This window comes from Cupressus sempervirens, chromosome 9 (genome assembly GCF_028749045.1).
Source record: "Cupressus sempervirens isolate cs-2001-9-10 chromosome 9, ASM2874904v1, whole genome shotgun sequence".
NCBI classification, from domain to species: Eukaryota; Viridiplantae; Streptophyta; class Pinopsida; order Cupressales; family Cupressaceae; genus Cupressus; species Cupressus sempervirens.
The window spans coordinates 257901437-257924842 of record NC_143126.1 but is presented as its reverse complement, the minus strand read 5'-3'; the positions used below and the strand labels follow the sequence as shown (position 1 = coordinate 257924842).

The 23406-nt window shown below is 37.6% G+C and overlaps 1 protein-coding gene across 1 annotated transcript in view; it reads left to right on the top strand.

The window, feature by feature from the left end:
• The window catches only part of CYP71 (cyclophilin71), a 234559-nt gene extending 214155 nt beyond the window's left edge, over positions 1-20404 (top strand). Inside the window, exons 12-13 of the mRNA XM_089799754.1 lie at positions 19544-19697; positions 19839-20404. Coding sequence (XP_089655880.1) covers positions 19544-19697; positions 19839-19922 — 238 coding nt within the window. The 3' untranslated portion in view covers positions 19923-20404. The remainder of the gene's footprint in view (positions 1-19543; positions 19698-19838) is intronic.
• The last annotated feature ends 3002 nt before the right edge of the window (positions 20405-23406 follow it).

The window sequence follows — 23406 nt, the reverse complement described above, 5'->3', positions numbered from 1 at the left end:
TTCACCTCCACCGTACTGCCACCTCTTCCCTTGTCACCGTACGACCCTTCAATCCACTATCGTATGGTCACCTGAAGACCACTGTACGGTCACTTGTTCCTGCACGGCACGGCTTCTCACTACCTGCTCTTCGTCATACAGCCTCACTTCATTTTGCATCGCCACTCAGAGGAACTACCTGAAGCACTGACCGAAGCACCAACCTGGGGCACTGAGCTGAAGCACTAGCCACCCAAAGCACTGAGGGATACTACGTGGAGCATGCAACTAGACTACTTGAAGCACACTACAAGACTACCTAGAGCATAGTACGAGACTTCATAAGGAAACTCTAGAATAGAACATTATAGTGGTAGTAGAGCAGAAACCTTTCAGGAGCATCTCCAAAACTTTCAGAAACATTACTGAAACTGTTCAGAACATTACAATCAGCCCTTGACAGAGATTGGGAATTTTTATCGGCATTACACTATGAGGAGTGCTCATCACTTCTCTTTTGTCCCATGGGTAGGGGATTTGGTTTCACATCGGTGTGGGTTGGCTCTAGTTTCATACTGTCCATTATGTAGATGGGTTAGTACCTTCCCTTGCAAATGGGATTGACAGTTGCAAGTTAGATCACTTGTAATATTAACACGCCGAGGACAGTTTACCAGAGGTGGGAGTTGGTGATAGTGATTTAGGTACTTATGGTTGTTATCATTTCCATAGTGTAGTTGGGTGTGAGTGTCAGTTTGGTGGGGACTTAGTCGTTGACGGAGTTGGTATTTTAGTTGGGTTGAGTTCCCATAATAAGTTGTTGCCGCCTACAATCAGTTACAAATGATTTTGTCATTGATATTTGTTGTTTGGGTGTTGGTGCTGCAAGAGCTAGTTGTGTGCGTCAGAGATATTGACACTTTCACCCTTATGATCCGAGTGGACTGTGGTGTACATTTTTTGCTCTGGGGTTGCTTGGTGATAAGCAATCTTAGGGAGGGAGGACTGTAATGTCCCCATTTTTAGCAAGTTCCTGCAATTGGCTTGGTCAATTCATCATTGCGATCCTCGTGAGCTGATAGTGGGATTTTAGGGTCTCTATTGTGAAGTTATTAAGCTTTCCAATGGCCTATGGTGTGCTTTGGCTTCATTTTGAGGGACTTACTATTTATAGTAAGTTAGCAATTAGTTCCGATGAGCTCAGTTGAGTTAGAGGAGTTGAGTGATGTTCTCATATTTTTATTTTGGGCTTCTAGTTTGAGCTCCAAGAATCTTGGAGGGAGCCTCTATTTTAGTAAGTCACCCCGTTAGGTTCATAAATCATTTTTCTTCATCAGGATCACTCCTGTGTTGTTAGATTTTGATTCTGATGTTTCTTCAGTCATTTTTACAAGACAAGTGAATTATAATTAGTATTCAACTAAATATGTTGAGGTTGCTATTTTTATGGTATTGTATGTTGGTCACCTTAGTTTCATAGCTCGTTGGAATTGGGTTGAAAAGTTTTAAATCTTGGGCACAAGAAACAATGACCTTGTGTGTTAGTATTTCATGATATGGTTGAAAATGTCGTTTTTGGGAGCCAAAAAGGAAATTAATAAATTATATTATGTGCCTAAGTATAAAGAAAAAAAGTTTTTATTTGAAAGGTGTGTAATTGAAGCTAAGTTGCACAATGGAGATTATAAATATGGCACCCAATATGAGAATTGATTATTCTTGTCTATTGCTTTTGATATATTTTGTAGTGGGTGTTTTGGAGTTGTGCTTTTTCAGAGATTCTTGAGGGCTGATTCCTTCTTAATTATTCATCAATTGCTGCTGGTGTAAAGCAATTGATTATTCTTGTCTATTGCTTTTGATATATTTTGTAGCGAGTGTTTTGGAGTTGTGCTTTTTCAGAGATTCTTGAGGGCTGATTATTCATCAATTGCTGCTGCTCAATTGAATTGGTCTTTGAAGCTGAATTGATTATACAAATTCAGTTATGACGTATACTGAATTTGATTACTTGATTTTGGTGTCTTCTCATATAGTTATTACTATTATTGAGAAGCAGTTGCGTGTTGTTTAATTTGGAGTTGGTTGAGTACCCATTAATATCTATTGTTGGGCGTTATTTTCTATCTGCACTTCGGGAGCAGTGTTTTCCATATCTGCATCTGGATTTGTTTGTTGAAGAAGTCTTTTGCTGCTGATAGTCTTCATTTCAGAGGGTTTCAACTTTCAAGGCATGTCTTACCAGTAAGTTCATGGTTTGTAACTTCTAATATATCTGGGGATTGTTGTTTTAGATGATAGCAGATATTTTATCAACTGGGTTGTTGGTATTTTGTGAAAATACTCAGTATCTAAGTTGATATTAAAATCTGAAATTTTCAGCTATTTATTCCCTATGTTATTTTCAAATATTTGAGTTAAAATTATTATTGCAGTATCTTCTATTTTGCTGCTATATTGTTGTATGAAGAATTGCAAAACCTCAAAAAAAGAAAAAAAAAGAAAATCAATTCTTCAGCATAGATTGTTTGAGAGTCAGCAGGTCTCATTACAATCTTTGATGGAAAAAGGTAATGAACAAACAAAGGAAGATGAAAGAGAAGATGTGGACATTACAACCATTTTAAATCAGAGGATGCTAGGGCAGCAGAGTGGAAGGATTAATTCAGTCTAGAGACTCAAGATGTGTTGAAGATGCATGATGATATTGTGGTTGGGAAAATACTTGGCCCATTAATTTCAATAGAGGATGAGGGGCAGTCATACTCTTATCATTTCAGAGATTTGTAGACCTGGTCAGATAGAGGTGATTGGAGCAGAGTATTTGAGAAAAGACATAAAGACCAAAATCAATGCATTGCAAAGGCAAAAGGCTATGGAAGACAACTATCACTTCCTTGTTGTAATAGCAAGTTTGAGAAAGAACAAACCAAAGTCAAAATGAAGGACGGAGGACAAGGTGCTGAGGAAGAGATTGGGATACATCAAGGCATGAAGGATTAGATTCCAGATGACAAGATAGGTAGGAGGCTTGTTTTCATTGACAAGTTAAAACCAAAAGTGAAATTGAAGGTCAATTAGAGTTGTTTCAAAGAAGACAAGAGATTGTGCCTGGAGAGCATCAAGAAGGAGCATGCATAGGATTAAGACTTGTTACTACCCTCAACCCAAGAAGGCTTTGAATTTCTTTTTGCTAGGAGTTTGGTGAGGGAGCATCATGCCAACTTCATACCTCCATGAGACAACTCTTGATCTTTGGTTCCATTTTAGTGTTTCAACATAGTAACAAGGTCTTAATAGACTATTCATGATTTAATTGGGGTCATTGGAGTCAATAAGGTCATATTTTGCAAAGTTGTCAAGCAACTTTGCTTGTGACCAAGTTGTCAATAGTTGTCATAAGTCTTAAGTTTATGTTTGTATGAGAGTAAGCATGCATTTGGTGTAATAAGGCCTAAGAAGGTCATTTGTCATGTTATTTGGTCTATTGGGTAAGTATTTGAATAAGTTGCTCAAATTACCCAAAAAGTTGTCAATGAAAAATTGCAAATATGTAAGAAAGGGGGGATCCTAATAGTCATGGAAGTTTAAAATTGGTTGTAATGGTTGTAGGAGGGAATGTTAGTTTTAGGATCTCTGCAAATGTAATAACATTGTTGTAATTCTATGTGTTTCAATTGCAGATTTCCAAGATATATTAATATATCTTCAAGAGGCATGTCTTGTGAAGAGACATGTTTCTATGGTTATATATATTAATTAATCATTAATTAAAACATTATTAATTATAACATATCTATATTATACAAAAATATATATATATATATGAGTATGTATAATTAATAATTAACAATAACCATAGAAAAGGATTAACTCTAGTCCAATTCAATCCGACAGAAGCTAGAATTTAACACTCCCTCTTAGCTCAGGAGGATTGTTATAGAATACATTATCACGATAATCTTAGAATGTCATATTAAAGACCTTAATATATATATCACACTAGATACATTATCCTTTGATAATATAAATCTCAACAAGAAGTCTATATCATAGGTGAGATCTTTTATATTAGACATCGCTACACGAAATGTGTCAGAACAAACATGCCAACAATATCTAATTCTAACAATGATATGTATATCAATTGTTTTCTACCATAGATATGACTTAGATACAATCAAAGCTATCTCAACACTCCCTCTTTATTTGGGAAGATTGATATATAACATACTATGTTCTTGAGTATAAGGAGATATCATCTCACTATGATATCCCTAAAATGGAATATCAATATGAATTCATCAACACACATATGTAAAATTAACATATGGAATTTACTTCAATACACTAAGAGGCTAGAATCCTCAATACTTCCTCTTAAGCAAAAGGAAATTGAAATAAGTTTAACTTACACAATAAGGTGTAATCATCATTATGTTTTAAACTAAGAGAGAGAAAAAAGAAAGAAAACATAATGAATTTTCATGGTGTCTGGCTATCGCCCAAAAGATCCATGAAGGTTATCAATGTGTGTGGCAAAATCCGGCCCGAAGAACAAGGATAACCCAAACTTTCACAACAATGGGTTTTCATGGTGTCCGGCTATCGCCCAAAAGACCTATGAAGGTTATCAATGTGTCCGGCAAAATCTGGCCCGAAGAACAAGGATAACCCAAACTTTCACAACAATGGGTTTTCATGGTGTCCGGCTATCACCCAAAAGACCCATGAAGGTTATCAACGTGTCCGACAAAATCTGGCCTGAAAGATAACACCAAATTCAACCATTGTTTGAAAATAGATCAATTAAACTAAAGTCGTCACTTTATAATAGGATCAGAACACACGAAAGGTCGTCACCTTTCATAAGAAAAAGTCGTCACTTTTCACAATACAAGCTTGCAAGCAAAAAGTAATTTTATATTCATGAATATATAGTTTTAATAAATGCATTTACAACAAGGTCATATTAATTTTACCTCTGAAGTACACAATTTCAACTTTGCAAGAGGCTCAGCACTTTGCTCATCTGTACTAATATAACTCATCCTTGTGATAGATGCACCAGTATCACAAGGTCACATGACATTAAGTCATGGAGCATTTTCTACAAGAGTAGATTTATCACTGTATGCATATAATCATCAATCATATGATGTTAGTCAATAAGTGCATAAGAAACAATAATCATTAATCATGTCAAGTTTACCTCTGAAGTGATATGATCTACTCCCTCTAAATAAAATTTGACAAAATCATGTTCTTATTTGCTTCCTCTTAATCTGAAGCAATGTCAAATTTCCTCTTCATTATAAAGATGTTCACTTCTAGAGCCTACACAATAATCCTGGTAGCAAATGTACCAACTTTCCTTTTCTGCAAGAACATCTGTAGATATAAAGGAAAAGGATCAATGCAATTTAACTCTTATAGTATGTATAAGTTTATAATCGAGAAAGAGAGAGACTATAGTAAGTAGATAACTATAATACTCAAGAGTAAGAATTACTTATCTTTCTATGACAATCCATAAATGTCAAATCATTAAATCTCCTCTCTAAAGATGGTTTCAAGTGGGAATTTGAACATTGTTTATTAAATTTACCCCCCACAATGTGAAATTCCAACCTTTATATATCGAACAATTTTACGTACTCGGTACTTAGTGTATGATCATGCAAGTTATTTAAGGATCTTTTCATTTTCTTGTCATGTTCACAAGGTGAGGCCCATTAAAATCATTTTGTTACTTGTAAAAAACTTTTGAACTTCCTTTGAATATCTTAATCTTTTCAACCTTCAGGTGATAAGTCAATACTTCCTCATGATGTACATAGAAGTAGGCCCATCAAAATCACGAAGTCATACACATGTATAGTTAGACTCCCTCTTAATAAAGCAGGATACTCATAATCTCAATCATCAAAGATGTTTTCTTCAAGAGCCTCACTTTATCCATCTTAATCATCAGAGTCTTTGGAACTACTATCATTAGATTTAGTCTGCACAATATTTGGTAGCATATGTAAACTACCAACCTTCTTTTCCTGTAAGAATATCCTCAAACATAAAGGAAAAGGTCAAAACAAATAACCCTTATAATATGTATAGAATTTCAAATAATTGAATAGATAAATGTAAAAGATACAAGTACTTATCTGCTCATGAGGGTCATGGAATATCTCTTTTTCTAAAGATGGTTCAAGTGGGAATGAAACATTGCCTATTATTCCCCCACAATGTAAAAATTCCCACTCTTATATCATTGAACACTTTTACATCACATCAAATTTCATGACTTCTTTCTAAGTTCCAACTTGCTCTTTTCATCCATTGAAGCTCCAAACATTCATTAAGCTTAATAGTAGAAACTAACACAACCCCATCCACAATGCGCCAATATCTTGATTGAGTATGATTTTGCCACTTGAATGACCCTACAACTCATACATCAAGCTTCGTTTATCAAAGAGAGACTCGTAGGTAGTTTAATTAAAGTCACAACTTTCTTATGATGTACACAAGAGGTAGACCCATTCACATAGTTGCATGAATTACAGTCCTCTTCATTGTTATAATTTATCGATCATTGAAGATTCCATCACAACATTGGTTTACTCCCTCTGAATCAATATGATCGGTATCATTGACTTTAGACGAAACCATATCCTCTATCTACTCCCTCTAATGGATGTGTCAGAATCCCTTATAAATCTTAGTCTCCGTCTTTTTTTTTTCTTTTTTTTCTTTTTACAATAACATTCTCAGAAAAAAAAAAAAAAATCAAGGCAGATAACAATACTTATAATTCAAATAGGAATGTTAGTAGTTTAACTCATGTTTGTTACTAACAACAAAAATATATTTCTCATTACTATCATAATTCACATTATAATCCTCAATTGTAATAATAATCTATAATTTTGAGAAAATATTTCATAAAGATTCAACCTTCATAATACTCATATATGAGGAAATATTACCTTACACCTTCAACCTTAGAGGCTAATATTACCTTACATATGATATGAGGAAATCAGATATATATATATATATATATATATATATATATATCTGATTTCCTCATATCATATGTAAGGTAATATTAGCCTCTAACGTGTTTCAATCATATAACTCTTAGATATATATAACGTATGCTAATATTTCTACTTTCCTATATTTAAATAAACATTACAAAATAGAAAGTAATCACATTAATTTATTATGTCCTTAGCATTAATCTCTATCTTTATGAACATTTACATTTCCAATTAATATAATATCCATAATGTGACTGAATATTAGCACAAGCATACCTCAATACCTACCTTCAATTTGTCAGTGCTTGATGTCAATAAGCCTTCACTTTATAATCAACGTTCTCTTGTAAGCCACTATTTTTTTTTTTAATATTTATAATTCAATAACAGTTGTATGGAAGATCTCACCACATAGCCCACAATTTCATATTAAGTGAGCAAAGTTCGGTCTTCTTATAAGACGAGTGTACTATATGGCCCACAGTGATAACTCATCATCCATAGCCTACCATCTAATAGAAGTTATATTTCATCTATGCCTCTTTCCAGCGTTAAATAGGTCTTCTGTTGTCACACCATCTCTATGAAGTGACCAATAACAATCTCCCAGGTCAAACGCATGCTTGTATCAAATCCCAAGTCTTTAAATATCTTCAATTTCTATGTGAAACCATATCTATAATGATGCTGGAGGAAAACCTTGGCATCTATACCCAACATCGCTAATTTCAGTCACTACTCCATCAAACCTACGAAGTCTGTGATATTTGCATAATTACAAATATGGAGTCCATGATACTTTCCAGACACAATAATCATTAATCATGGATTAACAATTAAATTTGGTGATTGTTATATTCATGGATCTGGACTTTTGCATTGTTCAACATTTAAATATCGTATGTTTGATACAGGTAGAAGATCCCATAAACTGAGCTTTATTGGCAACGCATGTTCTATAACAATCATTCATATTTTCAAATATTAGTAGTCATCGGACATAATTGTGAAGACATGTCATGATGTCAATATCATCTTTCCTCCTCTTTGAAATCATTCTCAATCTCAAATATCCACCGCATTTCTTCCACATTTTTGTTTTTAAGAAAAATTGTAGTTGCGTCAAATAAATCAAATACACCTTTGATATCCATAAAATTTGCAGCCAAAATAATGTGACAGAAGGTCGCTTGAATTTTATCCACAGCAGGAGCATTATCTTCACATTATCATCTGATATATTATTGTTGGATTTTGCATGAGAATAGAATTTATAGTAGTCAAAACATCTCTAGAATATTTTTTAAGATTAGATGTTATCATAAGGAATGGGAAACCTAATTAGAGTCTCAATGTGTGTGTGCGTCTATAAGATCCTTGAGGATCGCAGATTGCATTGCAACCATTTTCTCCACTTTATAATCTTCGTACACTTCCTCATTCTGAATAGCCTGATTGTCAATGTATTTGCTGCCATCTTATGATTCTCCTCAAAACTAAACAAAACTTCTAAAGTAATATGCATGACGAACTAGAAGTCAATTGAATGTTGTATCCTCTTAGAGAGAGTGTTCTCGACAACATTTATTATGATCATTGTACAAGCCCAATCTTTATCTATGATGTGACATACAAATCTCTGCGCAAGCCTTAGCATTCCTGGGTTCTTTCCATTGCGGGTCATGACTCCATCCATTGCAGAACGTAAGTCCTCTTGCGTGAAGATTCAAACCAGCTTCATAATTTCCAATATGTGCAGACAGAGCCCATGTTACTACACTAAGGTCTTAAGCAATAAAATTTAAATAATCACATTTGTCAAGATCACAGCCAAGTTCCAACTATCCAATCTATAGTCATAATTTTTTTTTTCTTCTGCTTCTTTCTTTCTTTCTTTATTTATTTCTTACATTTGCAGTTAGGCTCTGATACCATGTTAGTTTTAGGATCTCTGCAAATGTAATAACATTGTCGTAATTCTATGTGTTTCAATTGCAGATTTCCAAGATATATTAATATATCTTCAAGAGGCATGTCTTGTGAAGAGACATGTCTCTATGGTTATATATATTAATTAATCATTAATTAAAACATTATTAATTATAACATATCTATATTATATAGAAATATATATTATATATAATATATAGCATACAATATATATATATATGAGTATGTATAATTAATAATTAACAATTTAACAGGGAAAAGGCTTGATAAGGCCTTGGATGGTTGAGATGAAGGGGGTGGCCAGATAAAAGCATTGTACATAAAGGAAATCAATAAAAATATTAACTGTTCCCATAAATTACTGTTTCTTGCTGTTACAGTGTTTGGCAAAGCCATGTATGGAGTTCTAACATTCTGAGAAGCTTTGGAATGTCTAGCATTGTGAGTTAGCTTTCAAATGAATCCAGTCCCATCGATTTGGTGGAGAAACATGTGACATTTTGAAACTTTTCTACTAATAGGGTCTGTAACTTGTTTCAGTGAGGGTTTGGACAAGAATTTAGTGATTTAGAAACTTTTCACTGTTGAAAATCTTCCGAATTGGTAGTTTGAAAGTTTGATCTTAGTTAATGACTATGAAATTTTTAAAATTTTGGCTTGGAGAATGTTGTTTGTGAGCAATAAGATGATGCCCAAAGCAGCTAAACTGTCCAATTAAACATAGTAGACTGAACTGTGATAAGAATTTTTTGGAGTAACAAAAGATCATTCATTTCAAATGCTTAAACTTGCAAATTCATGTTGTTTATAACATGTTCTAACCACTGGAATGCAGTATAGAAGTTTGGGAGCAAACATTCAACGACTTTCTATGTAAAGGAGACCTAGTTAGGCCTAGGTTGTACAGTAACAGTCGTAATTTGGATCACTTGTTCCAAAACAACTATGTCATCATTTTACATATGTTTTGTAATTCTCAAAGGGTATCTAAAAGTCTGCTTACCCTCCAAAGATCTTATCTACATTAGGAGTAATAACCAGTGTTATCACTGTTTACCGTACTGGTAAAGAAATCAATGCATATAGACAATGGAACAGAATAGTAGAATTATATTCACATATGTCAGAGATACATTATGCTTCATAAGATGAGTAATAGAAGTTGCTTTACAATGATCCTAGACAGGATATAAATACTATCCGCCGAACCTTCCCAAAGGAGTCTGTCGGCCAGAAACATTATGTCCGCTACAAACTATTTACTCGTCGGCTACAAAATACAAAACACCGATGACAGTCATTCCGTCGGCTACAAAAACACCAACGACAATCCAGTCAGCTGACACCATCCCCTCCAAAAAGAAAAATCGTCTCCTGACGACTAACAAAATATCTGAGACAAATTATCAAACAAAATACATTAACGGACTAACTGTAACAAGAAAAATCTGCTCCTGTCACATCACTTTCAGCTTCATCCCATTGCATTTGTAGCCTCTGCTAACACAATACTGTCTTCTCAAGCTGACCTTGATAGCCACCCACGCTACTTTCTCTGTTTCCAACTCTTAGGTACCCCGAGCCAAGTGTCGCTGCACTGCCTCCAGCTGGACGATCAGCGCCTCCCAAGCTCTCTACGCATCCACCAAGACAGCCTCACAGCCAACACCTACTCCAAGTGCCTCTGGTACACAACACTCTATGCCTGCAGCAGCTCCAGGTCTTCATCAACTCGTCAAACTCCCACGACTGATATCTGCAACGACTGGGGGTCCAAGGGGCAACGCCCCCGCGGGGTCCTGGGAACCCACACAAAAATGCACAGAACACACTGTTTTTGCCATTTTCTACCGATTCTAGACTCTTTCTGGTAACCACTGCCGCTTCCCCTTCCGTTTGGCATTGTTTGCTACTCATTCCGAACAACTTGAATCTGTCGTTTTTTTTTATAAATTTTATAAATTTTTTTAGAAAACCCCACACACCCATCTTCTACACAGACTCAACAATCTCTACTCCGCAAATGAGAAACAAAACTCCAACAATCTTTCGCTGAAACAACTCCTCCGACAATGAGAAGCTCAACAATTCTTTCGGCAATGAAACAATAATCAAGCAAATGAGTTTTGCCTTCGAACTTTCTCCTCTACGTGTTGTAAACCTTCAAAATTTCATGGGCTCCACCCACGATTGACGAGCAAGCCGTGAATGTGCAACACCGTCTCCGAATTCAAGCTTGCTGGACTGCTGTTCTCAATCCCTCCGAATAATAAGAGGAAGCATCAGAGTAATAGTCGGAAGTCGTCCTGCCTACCACCGGAAGACATTTCATCGGAAGTCGTCCATGACCAGTTCATGTGATTAAATAGCGAACTTTATGAGCGAACCCTTGATTTGAACACCATAGCCAAGAGTTTTGTTTGGACTGAACCCAGCATTGCCATGGCACTGAGATGCCGTCAGGTTTCCATTCGTTTGTAGGGCTTTGCCAAATCTTTCAGTGGAGCCAAATCAACCTCCAATCGATGCGTTGAAAGCACCATGCCGTAAAAAAAAACTTCGTCGACTCCTGTTGCTGTTGATCCTTCTTCGTGCTCATTACTTCATCGTAGATTGCTGAACCTACACCTTAGGTCACCGAACGGTCTGTGAGCACTGAATGAAATTCGAATTTGGAGGAGCAGCTTCGGCGTCGGATGAAACGGCGACGATGGATGGTTTTTAAAACAACCCTGTGGGTTGCTTCCGCGAGCAAGGCAGAGCCACGGGGAGTTGATCGTGGGGCAATCTCCTGCGGAGATGTGCCCGCAGGCAATTCCCCGCGGAGAGTTACCCGCGAACAAGTGCCCACGGCCAACTCAACTTGCGGTTTTTTTTTTTTTTTTTTTAAATTTTTTTAAATAAAATAAAATAAAATAAAAAATACAAAGGTACCTCAATTTTGCCTCCGGCCGTCGCCATTCTGCAACGACAAGGGAGTTAGCTGGCCCTTCTGCGACAGCAACGGAGTCTTCCTGGCACCATATATTTTCAATTTGGATCCATTCACTGCGTGAGGTATCTCTTCGTCGTGCGAGGTTGACAATTTGATCGCTCCATTATTGCCGACCTCTTGGATCTGATATAGTCCAACCCAGCTGGCCTTAAATCTTTACGGTTTGACTTCATTCTGTTCGTCGTACTCGAGTACCAACTGCCCCAGCGGAAACCTGTTAAGTCTAAGAGGTTTGTCATGCCACGACTTCATCTGTTCTATGTCACCTCCGTCGTCCACTGTGCCTACGGACGTGGCGCATCTAGATTATTTCCTTGCTGTCGGTACCCTTCAAGTAATTTTATGGTGTGATGCCTTCTTTTCTTCCTGTGCGGTCCGTTCACCGTGTACCGAATGGTGGGATCTTTCTTTTTTCTAGGTTTGGACTGTATGTTCTTCCCCTCAACTTCAGGCGTAACCGCCTTTCCTTCTTCCGTTGCACTGTATTTCTTCAGACACTCATTTTTCTCTTTTTTCTCACCTTCGTCGACCCTTAGCATATTACAACTCGGAAACAATTCGTAGTCTTCTATCTGCCAGTGGTAAAGGCCATTCATCGAGTCTAGGTCGTCATCATTTGATCCTCCTTCTAGTGTCAATACTCCGTCGTTTGGTTCCATTCTCCTTTTTCTTTCATCGTCATTTCTTTCGTCGTCATTGTCGCCTTCACCTTCTGAGTTTGACAATGCTGCCTCCTCACCTACCATTTGTGTGTGCAGTTCAATTGTGAATCTTTTGCCTCCATGCTCCATTGATAGAGTATTTCGTTTCCAATTATGTTTTGCTTTTGCTTGCACCAACCAAGTCCATCCCAGAATAGCATCATATCCTTTTATTTTTAATGGAATGACTACGAAATCCAATAAAAATGGTTGCGTTCCAATAGTTATTGGTTGCGCTTTCAAGATTCCCAACGGTTTGATTCTATGTTGGTCTGTTGTGAGCAACTGAAATGCAGGTGGCCACAACATCGACTTTCCCAACTTCTTCTAGGTATCCTCCGGTAAGACATTCACGCCGGACCCTCCGTCGACAATTGTTTGTCAAAACATTTCCCAAAATCCCCATCTCGACGACCGCTGGATGCCTTCTCGTTGTGAGCGCCAAAAGCATTGGGTCTATTGCCGCCGTTGCACTACTGTCCCTTCTTGTGTCCTCCGTTGCTTTCGGAAATGGTGTATGATTCAAAATGGCCATCCGTAACTGGGGCATTGTGAGGAGAAGGTCACTTATCTTGACTGGTACCTCCGTTTGTAAGATTTGCTGTACAATGTTTTGTTCTATGAAATTCCTTGCCAAGGTGCCGGTGATGTCCTTCAACTGAGATGTCCCTGCCGACAATGTCTTTCCAATTTCCACCTGCGCTTCCCCCAATTTTCTTTTTTCTTCTGCTGGCAGTTTTGCTTGCCTCTGTGTAATTTCCAGAACCTCCTCTTCATCCGTGCCGACAGTGATCAAGTTTACTCTAGACTTTAGACACTTGGAATCTTCGTAATCGCCAGGTCCACACCATCTGCATAATAATTTTGGTGTGTTTGGTGCTGTACAATCCCGCGCAAAATGACCCCACAAATTACATGCTCGGCATTGAACAATCGGCCGTTCGTTTGCATCATACTGGGTTTGACTTCGGCTCCCATTATTATTGTTATTGTTCGCATTGTTGTTATTTTGCCCTCTGTTATTATTCCTGTACCCTCCGAATGTGGCACTTGCGCTATTCGTATTTCCGCTATTGCCCGACGGAGAAGCCTCTTGTGTAAGAAGCACTTGTGGAGATCCTCTTGTCTTCATGTTAAAGGGGCACTCTTTTGTCGAATGGCCGATGATCTAACAAATGTCACAAAATTGGTTCTTTGGACACGATCCTTTAATATGACCGTCGGTCTTACACTTCGTGCACCACAGTTCACTACCTTTTGGCTCCTTTTGCATGTTTTAAACTCCTTCATCATGCGGATCATGTCCTTCTAGAGGGCACGAACCTTCTTACTGTTGCCTTCCTCGTCGCTGCTATCACCTTCGGTAGGCTTGTCATCATCCGAATCAGATGAGCTAGTGTTCTTCTTCTTCTTTGTTTTCTGCTCACTTTCGAGGTCCAATGCTCTGTTATAAGCTTCCGTGTATGACAATGGTGGCACAATTTTCATTTTCCTCCTCAACTTCGAGCGTAGGCCTTCCACGAACCATCTTTTCTGAAGTCTGTCTGTCGGCTTACTTTCAATTTTGTTTATCAAATCTTTTAATTTCTTGGCATAAACGCAGACGGTTTCGTTCTTCCCCTGCTTAGTATTGAAGATCTCTACTACAATTTCATTATCATCCCGCAACAGTTTAAATTCTTCCAGAAACTCCTTTTTAATGTTATCCCAACTGTTTAGCTTTTGTGGATCTGTATCAGTGAACCAATCAATTGCTACACCTCATAGGGTGGCCAAAAATTGCCTCATCCAGTCGTCTTCATTAGTTATCCCATTTGCCTTCCAGATTGTTTCACATGTCTTGCAATGTTGAACGGGATCGGCCGTACCATCGCCATTGAACTTCGGCAATTTCTCTTTGGGTCCTGCCATCACTCCTAGATTCTATGCGCGAGCGTTGTTTGTTCCTACAATAGTGGCACTGTTCACTCCCGCACCGGCGGTCTGCACTCTCGCACCAGCGGTCTGCACTCCCACACTGGTGGTCTGAACTCCCACACTGGAGGTTTGAACTCCCACACCGAAGGTCTACACTCCCACACTGGCGGTCTGAACTTCTACACCGGAGGTCTGCACTCCCACACCGGTGGTTTGAACTCCCACACCAGAGATCTGAACTCCCACACCGGAGGTCTCAACAGCTGCGAACCTTGGTGAAGAAGAAGGATCTTTTGAAGTTGTCTCCCGCGGAAGTGTATCCCGGACGAAGAGGTCACTCTACGCTTGTGCTCCCTCGGCACTCCAAGCCATGCGAGTCGATGCTCTTCTGTTTGAATTCTCTTCCCTCAGCAAACATAAATTCAAGAATGCCTCCTGTGCTTCTTCCACCAACTCCACCCGCTGTCGAGTCTCCTCCAACAATTCCTCCGCGCTTCGGTTTCTGTAGGCAATCTTCTGGAATCTCCTTCGGCGCTCTGCTTGTTGTGCCAGAATTAAATTAGCTTGAGCTGCGCGAATCTCATCTTTATCCTTCATCGTGTTCTTATTTTTATTCAACAGATTCGGCATTTAATTTCCATCCACCTGCCTGCGTACCAGGTTCATCGGGCAACGGCGCCAAATGTTTACCGTACTAGTAAAGAAATCAACGCATATAGACAATGGAACAGAATAGTAGGATTATATTCACATATGTCAGACATACATTATGCTTAATAGAAGTTGATTTACAATGATCCCAGATGGGATATAAATACCAAAGTAACGAGATTCAGAATCGTATCGGAATCGGCACGGCCGAATCGAATCGTGAATCGGGGGTGAATCGCCGGTGAATCGGCGATGAATCGGCAAATTTGAAAAAACCCTTTAAATGTAGAGATTTTAACAATTTAAGACTTATTTCATGCACCCTTTATTGAATATAACTTAAACACACTATAACATCATCAAATAGAAGTTGAAACTTAACATATATAAACATGGAAGTTTGTGTTTACCACATGGGGTAAAGAGTTTTTATAAGACAGCTTCACATCCAACACCTACTCCAAGTGCTTCAAAGCATATCACCCCTCTCGAAAGGCTTGCTCTATTGTTCTCTCCACCACAGACACTCCATGCCTGCAATAGCTTCAGGTCTCATCAATTGGTGAGACTTCCCACGACTGATAACCGCAGCGACTGGGGGTCTAGGGGGCAACGCCCCGGGCGCTGCTCCCTGTCGCGATATAGGGCGGGGTCGAGGGGCAGCGCCCCCGTCGCCAAAACCAAATTTGCACTCTGAAACCAACACAAAACTATATGGAACACAGTGTTTTTGTGATTTTCTTCTGATCCCACACTCTTTCTGGGAACCGCTGATATTTTACTACCTGATTATGTCTTTCCCTTCCCTTGGGCATCATCCGTTATGCATTCTAAACATTTTTTATTTGTCGTCGTTTTTTTTTTTTTTTTTTATAACCTATGGTTCTTCTTTTCTCTTCTCCTCTCTTCTAGTCATGCTTAACAATTAGAAGGCCCTTTAGGGTTATAACAAAGAGGAAAGGTAAAAAAGAAAGCAAAAAACATAAGTGATTTTTTTATTATTTCCAACTAAACATGCATGCTGTTGCCAGCCGATTTTTGGCGATTTCTAATGGTGATTCAGGCGATTTTTTGAGTGAATCGCCGATACATGCGATTCAGGCGATTCACCCGATGAAATCGCCGATCACGATTTCCGACTCCAAAAAAATCGAGGTGCATGAATCTGATCGTTGAATCGGCGATTCACGCGATTTCAGCGCGATTCTCGTTACTCTGATAAATACTATCCGCCGAACCTTCCCGAAGGAGTCCGTCGGCCACAAACATTATGTCCACTACAAACTATTTACCCGTCGGCTACAAAATACAAAACAACCGACAATAGTCATTCCGTCGGCTACAGAAACACCGACGACAATCTAGTCGATTGACAATCACTTGTAAGGGCTACTAGGATTTAGGACTGTTGGTGTGAAGGGTGTAGTAGTTCAGTTGATTAGTGACTTTGAGGATTGTGAAGGGCTTAAACATGTCATGTTTATTTGTTTTAAAGTGTTCCTAAAGCTAGTTAAGTCATGTGAATCATTGAGCCCTTTGTAATGTCCCCTTCTCTGTGCTAGGCCTTACTGGTGCCTTGTTGGTTCATCTTTCCATCCAGATGGGCTAACGACATTGATCTTGAGGATGCCAGCCAGTCACAAGAGTTTATTTGGTTTCATTGGTGAAATATTTAAGTGGAGAAGCTTTTCTATAGTTAAGTCACTTTATTTTATAAAGTGGATTTATGAAGTTACTTTATGACTTAAAGTCATTTTATAACAAAAGTAACTTAAGTTACTAAAAGCCAAAAAATGGCTTTTATCCCACATTGCTTAGTTGTTTGTACTTCCCCTCATATCGAGGTTATAAAAGCAATGAGCTTCCTTGGGATTGACATCATGAAAAATATGATATTGTTCAAAATACAGAAGGTTGCTTAAATGTAACTGGTTTTCTTAAGGACGAAACCCCTTAAGGAGAATTGGGAGACTGGATGTAGCCCCAGTATCTCTTGGGAGGATTGCACCTAGGATCAGGTATGGAATTTACAGTGTGATGCACAATTCAGTCCCACAAAACTTTCAGAAGTAAATCGGTAAAACAGAGAAGGTATCTGGAGCTCGTTTTATACTAGCTGATGAAAAACATAACTTAGTATCCACTGCATTTGATGGTTGTGTGAGGTGGTTTAGCAGCAGCAGTAACAAACATTAATACCTGGGTAGAACACAGGAGAAGACAGTGATAGTCGGATCACTATCAGCAGGAAAGGGGCAGACATAGTACTGCAGCAGCTACTCGTGGGAGAGCAGAATAGAGGAGTGGAGCGTTAGTCACCTCTACATCAGACAGGAGGCATTGAAGGTACCTTAATGTCACAGCTGTGGGTCAAGCTTTCTGCAACCATCTGGGGTGTGAACTCTTCAACGGCCATAGGGAAGTAAGGAGGTCGCAGACCCAGTTCAGCCAGCCCGCGGTAACATCCAACAGTAGTCATGTGGATGGCAGGAGATAGGTGTCGGGTTTGGTAGCGTTCCTGGCCACTAATAATGAGCCCAGCTGGAAACGCCTTGACAGTCAACTCATCACGGCTACACCAGGTTCATTGTCATTTCATTCGGTAACTTGTTTTCATTGACAACATTTCTATTTCTCAGACCTCGGAGTATGAGTGTTTGATCATTGCCGAGTAATTGTTATTGCAACGCCCATTGGTGGATGAGGAGTGTGATTAATTTTCAGAATTGTTTTCCTGTCCAAGCTTTCACCTTATATTGAATTTACTTAATCATATTGCTGCATTATCGGAGTCAGATTATTACACCCTTATTAGTATATGTAGCACATTGAAGCATATTGTCATTTTGTTGACTTCTGTGCTTGTTTAACCACGGGCATTGATTTGCCCTCCTGATCATTGACGATCCACAATTGTCTCCACCGAGCACTGCTGCTTCTCAGATATAGCAGATTGTGTGTATATTAATTCAAGAGAGGATGATTTATTTTTCTTTATATCTTTTGCGGCGCTCCTTCACCAAGGGACGCCACTCTTTGAAGTGGCTCCAATTATTATATTATTATATAGTATAATACTTATACAATATAATTATATCATCACATAATAATATAATACAACTATAATATGATCAATAATATAATTATATTATCCCACAATAATATAATAATTATATTATCACAACCTTTATGCTATCTATGTCAGCCTGAAGGAATCCAACCATAGCTACAATAACATTAACACATTAATGAAGTGTAACTTGGAGTTTAAGTAGAAGGGTGGTGAAGTGTTTGTTGGGAACCCATCTGTGATGATTCCATGTTTATTTGAAGTTTTGAAATGCCAGAGACTCTGCCTTGAGAGTGAACTTTATAATATGAGTTTTTGTGTTGGGGTTGTGAGAAGGGTATGAGCTCATTGTTGTGAAATATGCCTTATTTTAAGTGATTTGAATCTTACCTCTGCATCATGGCTTCAATTTCTGTTTAGAAGTATTCTATGTTCCCCCAAGTTTCCGGGACGGGGACAGCAGGGGACAGCGGGATGGGTTTCCGGGACGGTAATTTTTTTTCCCAATTTTGGGGACAGGGGGGGACGGCAAACGGGGACGACAAAAGTGACATTTTTGTCTTTTTTAAAATTTTTTGTGTGATAAAAAATTGGGGACGGATGCAAGTCCCCAATGAAGTCCCCAGGATGGGCACATCCCCATCTCTGAAACGCTGGCTTTTGGGGGGGTGGGGGGGACGCATCCCCGGGGAATAAGAAATATTTGTATGATGTTCATCAGTGAAGATATATTGTATTTTCATCGCTTCCATGTTACTGTGTTTGGGTCTTGTGCAGTATGTGCTTGAAATTTCAACAATATCGTGATCAATATATGCAAATATCCTTATAAAGCCTCATCTTATTCTTTCCTAGTTATTGTCAGTCTCTCTGCAATAATGTTATCGCTGAACATGGCTGCAAACTTCCATCATATTTTAACAAAGTGATACTTTTCTGTACAAAATGGTGTTCTTATTAGCTTTTTTTTATGTTGCTAAGAAATAAATCATTAGGGGAAATGAAATCTGTTTATTCTCCTTTTATCAAAAGAAGAAATTTTCTATTATGAGTTTAGTATTTCTTTTCTTATCTCTGATAACATCTTATAGTTGGTTTTAATGTCAGAATTCTTTATGCTTCAATCTGTTCAGAGTATTGGCTTTCTTGAGAATCTTTTTGGTGCTGTCTGCACTTTTTAAATAAGTTGTGGACGATTATGAAAAACCTTCCTAATTTGTTTCTTTGCTCATTATAGTCTACGACATGATCGACCCTTTACTTTGTCAATGGCAAATGCTGGTCCAAATACAAATGGCTCTCAATTTTTCATCACAACTGTTGCTACTCCATGGCTAGACAATAAGCATACAGTGTTTGGACGAGTCGTAAAAGGAATGGATGTTGTGCAGGTGAGGCTTTGCTCATTTGAGAAATATTATTTGGCTTGTAAATGCAGATGAATTCTAATACTTGAAAGCGCATTTTTTATGGCACCATGCTATTTTAATAAAAGGACTCCTGTTTTATGAGTAATCTTGTTCTTGTTACAGGCAATAGAGAAAGTCAAGACCGACAGAAATGACAAACCATATCAAGATATAAAGATTTTGAATGTAACCGTTCCAAAGTCATAATGGGATCAGTGCGTATTCTCATGTTTTATGTAATTGACAGTTGATCTAATTTTTCTGGATGAGAAAGAGGGTACTTAATGAGAGTAAGATGTAGTTTGGGGAAGCAAATTAGTTGATTCCTGCACTACAAAAGAAATTACTGTGGCCTTATTCACCTTTGATTTTTCATTTTATGTTCTATCATGGCCCGAAGCATTAGAAACTTTGGATTTGAGAGCTTTGATAAGAAGCTAATATTATGCTCCATGATTCCCATCATGTTCATGTTGCACAGAATTTTTTCATTAGATATGCATTATCTTCGAATGGTCTCTGAGCATGTTGTGAGCTATGTTCAGTTTCATCGTAGACATGAGAACTCTTTTTCTCTCGATTGGTTTGCCCAGTTAAAAGATGGCTGGGGAATTCATGTTAAAAATAATTTTTTATGCAGAATCTATAATTTATTACAGCTATGTTATTGAAACATTAGTTCTTTAAAATGGCCTCTATAAGCATTTTGTCAAATATAAGTTGCTTATAATATATGGGATTTCTGGACTCCATGAAACCTCAATTTTTATGATATTAATTTTGGAATGTGTACCTCTCTCTGCATTATGTATATGTATATCGGTATAAATAGGTAGGCATATTAGTTATATATATATGTGTGCATGCATAGGTTACTTCTCAAGGCTGTAACCTCAATCCTTATATAGCAATCATCAATTTCACACCCCAATCTCTCTTTCATTTTGTTTATATTTTTTGGCTCTTGAAAGATACAAACAAAAGCAACTTGGCAGGAATCGCAAAGGGAAGCCCAACAAATTAGAGCATTTCGATTTGTTGAAATCTCTTGAAACTACAATTTTGTGGTTTGTGCCTTTCCAGAGAATATTGAAAAAATGGGGAGAGTTTCCCTAAACAAGTTTATCACTATAAGGGGAGGCATCAACTAGAAGGATCTCAATTTAGGTGAATGTTTCAAAGATTAAACTGGAACATTCTGCAATTGTAAAAAGTCATGTTGCATTTATCTGAGCTGAAAAAGACTTGATGACTAAGGATCTCACATATCTGTTAAGGAAATAGTAATAAGAATCCTCTAAAGACGCATTAAAATAGATTGATGGGCGTGACAAGCACACAGAAGAAAATGGTAAATTATTTTTATATGTAGGTGATACTCTTTTTTCTTGGGGAAAAAAGAACAAATAGCAGCTGGAAAACAGTCAAGAGTCACAAAACAACACCAACAGCAATAGGGATATTGCTGCCATTACGACAGAAGCAGCTACATGAAGCCATCAGCACAAATAAGTCTTCTGAGGGAAGACATTAGTTGTTTTTTCAATATAAAGTGTCTGTTTTCTGAGACAAAACAAAAGTCATGGCTGCAAACAAGGTTCCGCATATGTAGGCAAGTTAATCAATTGATTTAAATAACTGTAGTGGAGCAAATCTGACCCTCAAGGTAGGAAACTATTTTCTTTTGAGATTCAGTTTTCCAACACACATTCGGGTGCTTCCAACTAAATAAATTAGGGGAGATATTTAATAATAGATAAAGGAAAATAATATTCTGATAACAATAGAAAGAACAGGGGCTTCTCAGGTTCAAATTTGAGTTTCAGTTGAGGGCACTAGCTCAAAGCACGAGCATTTATAGAGTTGTAGTATTGGAAGGCTTACGACACAAAAATATTCAGGATTTGGCAAAAATTTGAGTTTACTCAATACTCTACAAAACCCAAAAGTCAAATATAATAAAAGGTATTAAATAAGAGAGATAAATGAAATAAATAGAACATAAACAAACTCTTTTGCATTTGAATGTTTCCAATTAACTTGTACAAAAACAAGAGGGATAATGTTTGGGGTTGTTTGGAAACTTGCCTCAATCGAGTCCGTCCTTGTTTTCTTATTTCTACCTCTACAACAAACAAACAGATCAAAAAACAAATAGACAAAATGATCTAATAGGCAGGGGATGTGATAAACCCCAAGATTCTCAAAGACAAGAGAAACATGTATGATGGTATGGGCTTGAGAAAGCCAAGATGGCTATAGATAAAGTTGTAAGACGGCTGTCGCAAACAATCGATTGTTGTCGCAAGCAAGAGCAAGCACAAGAAAAAATTATGAAAACCAAGAGATTGCTAGAGATTTTGTGTGCAAGAACCAAGAGATTGGATTAAGCGTAAAAACTCAATTTAAAAGAGAGAATAGATGGGGAAAAGAGGTTGATGAGCCATTCTAGAAGATTCCAAATTGTTTCCACAAACCAAGAGTAAGTGACAAGTGTCAAAATAGGCAAAACTGACATTTGAATATTAAGATGTTGCATACACATGCACAACTTTTGAACCTCTATGTGGTGTGCTAGTTTACAGAGAAATCATGCTAGAAAATGGCACGTAACAAAAGTAACACATAGTTAATGCAAAAGAGATGCTAGAAGATAGTTGTTGAAAATGCCTTTGAGTATCCTACGAGAGAAAAGGTTGATGGAAGAGCTGAAATGTACCTACTCAAATGTTAGGGCAATGAATACCATAGTGGTTAAAAAAGTGTAGGTAAAATTGTCGAGGGGTATGAAATTTTTTTGTCTCCACTTTAGCAGGCTTATTAATAAAAAATGAATATGTATGCATAAGGAAATCTATTGAAAACAAATAACATCATAATGCCAACACAAAACTATAGAGGAGGCAAATAGTTTATTGAACTAGGAAAGCATGCCCTCAAGGTGAAGACCTACAAAATAAATGTATTAGATCGAAAACAACTCCCAAAAGATAGCAACATTAGAACATGACATTTTTAAGCTACAATGTTAAAACAAATAAAAATAATACACAATAAACAAATTTAAAAATTTGAGTCAACAAAGTGAGAGACCTCGATGTAAAAGGTTGTCTTGGTATAATGAGTTGTCCCCAAGATACACAAAGTAACACAGAGGAATTTTGAGTAGGAGAGAAGAACTTTGAACTGATTGCTTCCTGGAGGAGGGTGCCCAAAAGAGAGGGAAGCAACCAATGTTGAAGAGACATTATATGTCTCAAACAACTTATTTTCTCACTAGGGGTCATCCATATGTTTAAATTCATACTGTAAGACATTTTACAAAAATTATGCCAATATAGATAGGAAATTGTGTTATTCTAAATTTGCATACAATAAGGCAATAGGTTTTGATACTGCCAGCACATGTAGCAATGCTAGATAGTTGTATGACAGGGCCAAATATTTAGATAGGTAGATTGTCCTCCTCAAATACATGCAATAGATAGTGGATTGACCCCCCACAAAGACAAATAATAGATAGTGGATTGACACCTACTAAAGAAGATATAATATGTAGTGGATTGGCCCCCACAAACACACATAAGATAGTAGATTGCCCCAACAAAGGAAAATAAGATAGGATTCAGGGAAATGCAAGAGCCTTATTATAGAATGTTAAGTATGTTAAGTATGTATAAAAGAAAGGATA